The sequence below is a fragment of the Hakea prostrata genome, chromosome 7 (genome assembly GCF_041222555.1).
Source record: "Hakea prostrata isolate BN-2017 chromosome 7, UWA_Hpros_2, whole genome shotgun sequence".
NCBI classification, from domain to species: domain Eukaryota; kingdom Viridiplantae; phylum Streptophyta; class Magnoliopsida; order Proteales; family Proteaceae; genus Hakea; species Hakea prostrata.
This window is the reverse complement of record NC_142606.1, coordinates 61,754,792-61,763,372: the sequence shown is the minus strand read 5'-3', so window position 1 is coordinate 61,763,372 and position 8,581 is coordinate 61,754,792. Positions and strand designations below refer to the sequence as shown.

At 38.3% G+C, this 8,581-nt stretch overlaps 2 protein-coding genes across 2 annotated transcripts; one reads left to right on the top strand and one right to left on the bottom strand.

Moving 5' to 3' along the window:
* Positions 1–3,521: 3,521 nt before the first annotated feature.
* LOC149011593 (Myosin heavy chain-related protein) lies at positions 3,522–7,199 on the top strand. Its single transcript, XM_089163815.1, has 3 exons — positions 3,522–4,197; positions 4,330–4,371; positions 4,481–7,199. Exon 3 carries the CDS (start codon positions 4,588–4,590, stop codon positions 6,679–6,681), a length of 2,094 nt encoding a protein of 697 aa, XP_089019941.1. The 5' UTR covers positions 3,522–4,197; positions 4,330–4,371; positions 4,481–4,587; the 3' UTR covers positions 6,682–7,199.
* A 323-nt stretch (positions 7,200–7,522) lies between these two features.
* Positions 7,523–8,353, bottom strand: LOC149011592 (uncharacterized). Its single transcript, XM_089163814.1, has one exon. The coding sequence runs from the start codon at positions 7,949–7,951 to the stop codon at positions 7,649–7,651; it is 303 nt and encodes a 100-aa protein (XP_089019940.1). The 5' UTR covers positions 7,952–8,353; the 3' UTR covers positions 7,523–7,648.
* Between the last annotated feature and the right edge of the window lie 228 nt (positions 8,354–8,581).

Below are 8,581 nucleotides of genomic sequence, written 5' to 3'. Positions count from 1 at the left end.
ATGTTACCTATATGACCTTGCATTGGATTAGAAACCCTGATATGCACCAGTACTTATTGCCAATGGTCGTGGTGAGAGAGTGTTGACTTAACCCCAGCCATGGTTTGAGAGCCAGATGTGGATTTTCCATTTTACCCAGGATCCTTACAGAGGTAACCAGTCCTTGCCGGATCAGAGTGACTAGACTTACCTAGAGGAGGGCTGGTGTATATCTTAAAGCATGTCAGTTGTTAGAGACTTGCATAGTTAGAATCATAGTATCATTCATATTTTGCACTCATTCATATCATTTATGCATTTATGATTTTGTTGGATATTTGGATGGGAATTGTAATTGTTCTTACTGAGTTCTCTAGAACTTGTTCCTTTATTTGGAAGCGGCGGGAGGAAAGAGGGAAGAGGATGGTTCCCATGAAGGAACCCCCGAGAAGAAGATGGGCCCAACAATGGGAAATGGAGATAGCCTATGCGGGAGCTCCTGCGAGTGCATGGAATGCGCTTATCGCACCCATTGATGGGCAAAGAAGAAAAGTGGTTAGACAGTTCGCTCAATGAATGGAGAATAACTGGAGGACCCCCTTCCTAGAGATTCATGAGAAACATTACTTAGCCTTAGAAAAGGAAACTGGAAAGAAAATAATTTAACTCTTTTTGAATTGCTTCCGCTGAACTTGTATTCATTTTTTATTTATTATTCTTTCATTGATTATTTTATTGGAGTATTTGGACTCCTGTAATCCTTTAATTCTTTAATTCATTAATTGAACTATTTTTGCTCTTGATTGTCTTTATTTGTATTTATTATTGTTGATAGACTAAAACCGTGGATCCTGTGATGGATCACTCCCATGGGTTGTCGGGCGGGTAACCGAGACCGGCGGGTGGGGTGTGATAAAGGTAATTACAGTCCTATTTATGCTCCAAAGCATATAACCCCTATAAAAAATGTTGAATTCCTTGCATAAGATCCAACTCTAAAGTGTCATAGTTCCTTTGAAAAAATCAAGTTGGGACACCATCAATACATGGGGCCTTGGTACCCTTTATTTGGAAAATGGCCTTTCTAATTTCTTCAACTGTGGAATGTTTATAAAAGCTATCCTGGGCACTAAGACATTGAGGATTGCTTTCAAAAAAATCCTATAAGGTTAGTGGGTTAAAAGAACTATATAAAAACATGAAATGAGACCAAATCTCGGACTTTATTAGATTCTCATCTATGATTCAGTGGCCAACCCTACACTTAAGTTTGAGTATAGAGCTTTTCTATCTTCTTTGGGCAATGGAAGTATGAAAAAACTTTGTATTTTTATCCCTTTCTCTAAATCAATGTACTCTAGATCTTTGAAACCAATACTTCTCCTCAGCTAGCATGGAGGATTCTAATTGGTGTCTAATTCTCATTTCCTCTTGGGTATTTTGGTGACTGTGTGGTTTTTGTTGACAAATTTCTAAGTCAAGTTGGAGTCTTGTGATTTCCTTAGTTGTAAACTAAAATGAATTCTTACCCTAGCACTTTAGGAGATTCCTACAACTATTTATTTATGATTGGAGTTTAAAAAGGTCTGAGCTAGGGCCATTCTACTTCCACCATCTCTGGATTTGGGTCGGTAAGTTAGGATGATCTTCCCATTTCATTTCATTAAAAAAACCCAGTAGATTTTCTTATAGGTGGAATAAGGGTAATCTCAAGGGGGGGGGGGTGATTTGAACCCACCATAGCATGTCTATGGTCAAATATAATCCTAAAAAGGTCTAGAAAGTCATTGTTAGCAAAAGCCCATCTAAACATTCCTTTACTAGGGCCCTACCCTGTCTTTTGTTTGACCAAAAAAATTTAGATCTAGAGCAACTGGTCTCATGTAAATGACACTTATTTATGGCCTCTCTATGAACCTATTACCTATCCATCTGAATTTCGGGTTTGGGAATGCCCCCATAATTGTCATCATGACATCATGAATAAGAGTCTCATTAAAATCACCACAGATAATCCAAGGGATATTTATATTGCTTCCAAGATTAATCAAGTCACTCCAAAACTGTACTCTATACTCTACATGTAGGGGTCCATACATCAAAGATAGATGAAACTTTGCACCAAAAGAATGTATGTGAATAAGTATATCAGTTAAATTAGGAGTAGAAGAAAGATAGGAGAGGGATACATCAACATTCCAGAAGAATGCTATTCCACTGGACCTACCCACTGGAGGGAGTGAAAATGAATCCATGAAATCTAACCTTCTTGATAGCCTTTGCATTTCACCATCGGCCTACTAAGTCTCAAGTAAAAGGACTAGACTTGGTTTGGTCTCCCTTTATAATATTTGCATGCATTGCCTTGTCAAGGATAGACCACTTCCTTGATGGTTCTACCATAATAGATTCATTTTTCACTAGAGGGTTGATCCACGACAGCCAACCACACCCTTTTAGATGAATTATATGAGGTTATTATTCCCCTACAAGAAGCATTGGTCCTGTATCTAGGTCGAGGACGTCTCATAAAGCCATCTCCCAGTCTTCCAATAGTAGACCATCCTCTCCCCACTATTAAACATGTTTCCTCCTCCAGTTTAAGCCTTTTTAGTTGCATTGTGATTTGACTTGGGGAAATGGGTCGTTTTTTTTCTTTTCAAAACTTTGTCCTTAGGCGCTTTTTGGTATCAATTATCATTCTCAATTATGAGAATTCTTCATTATCTTAAATTGTTTGACATCTATTATCAATTTTATTTATTATTTAAAATAATAGAAAAACCTCTAAAATCCATAATAGATTTTTTTTGGTCTATTATGGATTATGGTGAGAATTTCATTTTCTTCATTTATGTGTAGGTTTACTTAAAATTTTATAGTTAAGATGATGATAAAATAATCAATACACAGAGAGCTTCCTCCTCAAGTCAAGGAAGATCCCCAAGGATCCATCTAAGATTCCTCCATTGATTTCTCTTTATAAGGTTAGTATTCAATCTCTTACTCCATTAATCTATTCTCCCTATTATATCTTTTAGTTGTTTTGATTGTGAGGAAGGTATTATACTCTGTAATGACCCAACCTCTGATCTTCTTAATCTTAGAGTGAATCCTTTTTTTTATAAAACCATACTTTTCCCCTCTTTTTTCATTTCTTAATAACTTTTTATTTGACACCAAACTTATTTTTCATTCCATAATTTATTTTCAATAAAAGTCACCAAATCATTTTTCATTCTTGACCAATAATGAATTCTTGTACTTTTTTTTTTTTTTAAAATAATAAATAATGAGAATGGATACCAAAAAGAGCTTTAAATAGAAGCTTCAATATAACCACAATTGAGAAGATGGGCCATTTCTGGGCTTGGATTGAAGATTTTTAAAAAGAGAAGGTCCCACTTGCCTTAATTTTTTTCAGAACTGGGCTTTTGTGAGTTGGGCTCAAGCTCTAAATGGGCTTTCCCTTTGTTTTTTTGGTCCATTTCGTTTATAAATCCTAGTGGCGTCTCCTATCTCTTGGTAGTGTGCAAAGAAGCTCTGCCTGAAGTTGCACACTTGCACCTGCAAGGCTGCAATGCCTTTCGAATTCGTTCTGCATTATGAAAAATTCATGCCTCACGCACTTTCAAAGCAATCGTTCTGCAACGAAAAAAGCCCAAATTTGAGGCTCGGGTTCTTCAGAAAGACACTTCCGCTGCAATTTATAGCAAGTTTTCACTCCACACCAGAGCACCATGAAAGCATGGCAGCAACTGTTAAGAGGAAAGTAGTCCAGAACCGGGATGAACCCATTTACTATCTTTCCATTCTTGGTAATGTCTTTTTTGTGTTTGGATTTCAACCGTTATAAGGATGTCGAACAATGTGTATTGGACGTGGAATGCCTATTTTACAATCTTCCCTCTTCATTCGGAGAATTTCCAGCAGAGCCACAGAGACGTGAGGTGTTTACAGATGGAGAGTTTTGGATTTCATTTTTCTCCACAAATCATGGGAGTCTCTTTATCTTACTGCCTAAATTCCTATTCTGCTTTTCCTCTCTTGATTTTGTGATTTTCAAAGAAAGAGTGGAAGAATTGAACAGAGAAAAAGTAGGGCTTCCACATAAGATGTGTTCCTTTCAAACCGAAGTACTGATTCGTCCCTTTCGTTTCTTGGATTGTTTTTCGATTCTTGGCTTCATGTCTCCATCAGATTTCGATCCCTGAAAAGGTTAGTTGAAAACTTGTGATTTCATTTCATGCTGTGACTGCTTCTGTTTTTGTTTTTGTTGATTTTGTTCACAAGGTTCTGCATTCTTTCTCTCTTTTTCTTTTTTAATTTTTTAATTTGGTGATTCTGTAGGAGGGTTTTCTAACACTTTTCGAAGACAAATTTCATTTCTTTGTAAAGCCCTCTCTCTCTCTCTCTCTCAATATTTTCTATCTTATTTGCATTTTTGATTAATTTAGTGGATGTTGCATCTTCAATGACATATTTGATGGAAAATATGAAGGTGGATTTCTGTAATTGAGGTACAGACTTGTTAGTGAAGTTGCAACTGCAATTGGGCCCGCTTCAAGGGGGAAACTGGAGGAGGCAAAGAAACAATTGATTCCAGCAATGGAAGACGAGAAAGATCGCCTTCTCGATGAGCTCAGAGAGATGAAGAGGGTTGCTGAGGAGGCAAATTTCAGGCTGAGTGAGGCCTTGTTGGCTCAAAAAGGACCACAACAGTATTTGGAGATTGAGAAGACTCAGGTCAATGAATTGGAGCGAGCTAGCATTGTCTCGGCGCAGAAGAGGGATCAAGCATGGCAGCTTGAGCTCGAGGCTGTTCAGAAATCTGCCAGGGAAGAGATTGATTGCATCCGTCAAGAACTTTTATTAGCCTTGGAAGCAAAACACGCTGCTGTTAAGATGGCCGAAGATTCTCGGATTGTTGCTGAGGCAATGTCCAAGAGGGTATCAGAACTCTCTACAGAGCTAAGCTCTGTTAAAGAATCACTGGCTAATTCAAGTGAGCAATTAGTTAGGAAAGAAGAAGATAAAGAAGCCATGAGAATTGAAGTGGTAAAGGTGAAACACCTAGCTGAAGAGTTCGAGGAGAAAGAGGCCTCAATAAAGAAGCTGAAAAAGGAGCTTTCTGATGTAAAAGATTCGGAGTCTCACCTGCTAAATTGCTTATCTGAAACTAAAACAGAACTTCAGGCACTAGAGGTTGAAATGGAGAAAAGAAAGGCATCAGAATCAGAGATGTTTCATTCATTGACATCCCTTACAGTGCAGCTTGATCAAACCAGGAGTTTTCTTGAAGAAGCTAGGCGAGAGGTGGCTTATCTCAGTGAGAAGATTGAAAACTTGGAAAGGGCATCTGGGCAAAGTAGTACAGATCCTGGAATATCTCATTGCTCCCGTGAGATGCCAACTTCGGATTCACAATCCATCGTAGAACTTGTACGGGTTCTTAAGTTTGAGCTTCAAGCTGCAAATGATCAATTGGCCCATGCCCAAAGAGGAGAAGCACAAGCATTGTCAAAGGTCGAAATTTTAAGCCACGAGGTGAAAGGGTTAAAAGCTGAAATCGAGTCTGCTACAGATGCAGAATTGAAGAGCAAGAAGGCCATGGATGATTTAGCATTAACACTTAAAGAAGTTTTAATGGAGGCCAACTTGATGAAGGAGAAACTCCTCTTAATTGAATCTGATAGAGATTGTGCAAAGAAAGAGGTTGAACACTTGAACCTGATGGTGAAGAGCACAGAGGAGAAATATGCAGGTCTCTTAAGTGAAGCAAGAAAGGAAATCAAACAACTTAAAGATGAGTCTGAGAAACTGAAATTAGAGGCTGAGGAATCAAACCATGCTTGGAACGGAAAAGAGCTTGGGTTTATTAGCTGTATAAGAAGAGCTGAAGATGAATGCAGTGATGCCAAAAAAGAAAACAGTAGATTGTTAGAATCAATAAAACAGGCGGAGAAAACAACTAGGCTGTCAAGGGAAGAAGCATTTAAGTTGCGAGATATACTCAAACAAGCTCTGAAGGAGGCGAATGCTGCAAAGGAAGCTGCAGGGATTGCCCAGGTTGAGAATCACCAACTCAAGGAGAGTCTTGCTGAGAAGGATATTACTTTACAGGTCCTAACCCGGGAAAATGAACGCCTTAGGATTAACGAAGCTGCAGCTCTTGAGAACGTCAAAGAGTTGAAGAGGTTGCTTTCAACGAGAGCAACAGCATCGGGAACAGAAACAGCATCGTCATCATCAGATGCAACAACAGAAACAGGGTCACCAGCATCGCCACCAAAACCAGCAGGTTTGGGAGCAGAGTGGAAGGAGCTGGAGGCGTTCAAAAACAAAGAGAACAGAGAAGGTAAGAAACTAGCCAAAGTTCTCCACATTGATCTTGAGGATCTAAGAGTTCCAAATGGATACAAGGAACCAGATGCAGGCTCTGTAATAGATGAGACACTCAAGGGATCAATTTTCGATGTGGACTCACCAGTGCCAATTGTCCATCACCGCAGAGCAACTTCATCATTCACTGATGAAACTGAAACAATAAACTCTGAAGATCTGTATGATCTAGATGGGAACCATCTTGATGATTTTGATCATGATAGAAATGGGCATAGGAAGAAGAGGGCACTAATGAGAAGATTTGGAGATCTTCTGAAAAGAACAAGTTTCCACAGGAGGGAGGCATCGATTAGCTAAATCTTGTTATATAAACATCCACTCAAATGTTTGAGAGCACTGAGTACAAATTCTTTCATCTTTTCCCCTGCACTTTACAGTTTTTATTAGTTGTTGCATCTCAATTAACTTCAGTGTTCATTCACTTTTCCAGTGATAAATTATTAACTGAGTTTTACTGACCTGAACTTGACAATGGACAGATTCACCACTTACAATTCTTCATCACAGTGAAATAGATGTGAGGTCAGAATAAATCTTGAATGGTTGGAATTGCCTGAATGAAAGATCATTAGTGTAGTTTTTCAATGCGATAATAATCTTTCCTTAGTTTCTTTCTATTGATTCGAGTGTTCAGCTCTCATATTTGTAACATCAGAAAGTTCAATCCAGAGAGAATCTCTTTTGGGAATTAGTTTCTTCAGAAGAAAATCTTTTAAGTTTTGCATGTTTCATGGTTAGCTATACGAAACTCAGAATCTATTAAATTGGAGAATTATAAGTGGAGTCAGGGATTACCCTGCATCTCTGATTGTTTCTCTTCATAAGAGGACAAAAGGGGGGGGGGGGGGGGGGGTTGAGATTGTTGTATCATCCATCTAAATTGCAAATTTTTGAAGGGGTTTTGGCCTTCTTGGACATTGATAAACAGTTATTCACTATTTATTGCAATTTCTTCCATTGTTTATAAATTCAAGCATCTAGTGCTTCGACTTATCCAGTTTCAGCCACCAAATACTTGGATTTACTTTATTTTCTTGTGATAAAATCATATCTGATACTAATCAATATGAACAAGATGCATCATTTCTGCTAGCTTTATTTTTTATGAAATGAAAAAAGAACATTGAAGCAAACCAAGAAAACAGAAAATATTAGATGGTATTGAAGGAACAACTTGTTTGTATACCTGGTTGATAGTTGAGCTGCAACAAAAACTATATTGGACTTGAATCTGGCTCTACATACAGTGGTCAACTGCAATATGCTACTTAGATTTTTCATTATCACTTAGAACATCTTCAACTACAGAAATATCGATCCTTGCTGATGCTTGCTTCACCCACTCCACCACCTTCTCTGCCTCTTGGGCAACTTTTTCTTCTTCTTCCAAGGCCTTCTTAAGCTTCTTTTGTTGTTCCCTCAGGGAAAATGTACTCATATCTGATAGAATTTCGTCATTCTTTTCCCAGTCTCTCCTGTCTTGATCAAGCTCAATAACTCCACTATTCTTTTCCTTCTTAGCCAATTTCTTTGGAGTAAAACAAAAGCAGCAACCCACAGACTCCATTCACCAATCCTTGGAATCCCAACTGGTTTACAATTCAAGCTCCAAAACCTATATTTCACCTTCCACAGCCATCTGGTTCCTTTTTCTTTTTTATGGACTGTTCTCTGTAAAACTCAAAGGAAAATCATCTAAAAGGAATTGAGTTTCCTCCTGTGTCAAATCAAACTTCTCTGTTTCTCTCCTTCAACCAACTGGGCTCATCAAATTTGACTGAGTAGAGTCTTACTTCCTCATCAATGAACTGAACAGGTTAAGTAAATCTGATCAGAGAGACTGAGAAGAACAATAGGAAGTAATAGGAATTGATCTTTGAAGAATCATCACAGGTTTTCAAGAGAACCAGAGGGCTTAGTCTGGTATTTGTCTCCTGATTATTCACTGGTATGATAAATCGATTGCATCATCACTCAGTGGGTGAGGACCCAATTGCATTTTTTGTTTGTTTATAAAATCACACTCAGTCAGAAACCAGAAAACGCTCATTGTTAAAAGTCAAAATTATTCGGCTAGGAGTAGGTGGAGTATGTGGATATGAGTCACTAAAGATGTGAAAGAGAGAATATAAAAGTTGCAACTCCGGTTGGGCCACATTGGGTGCGGATTTTTGGTCCGGTTCGATTGGTCCATGTA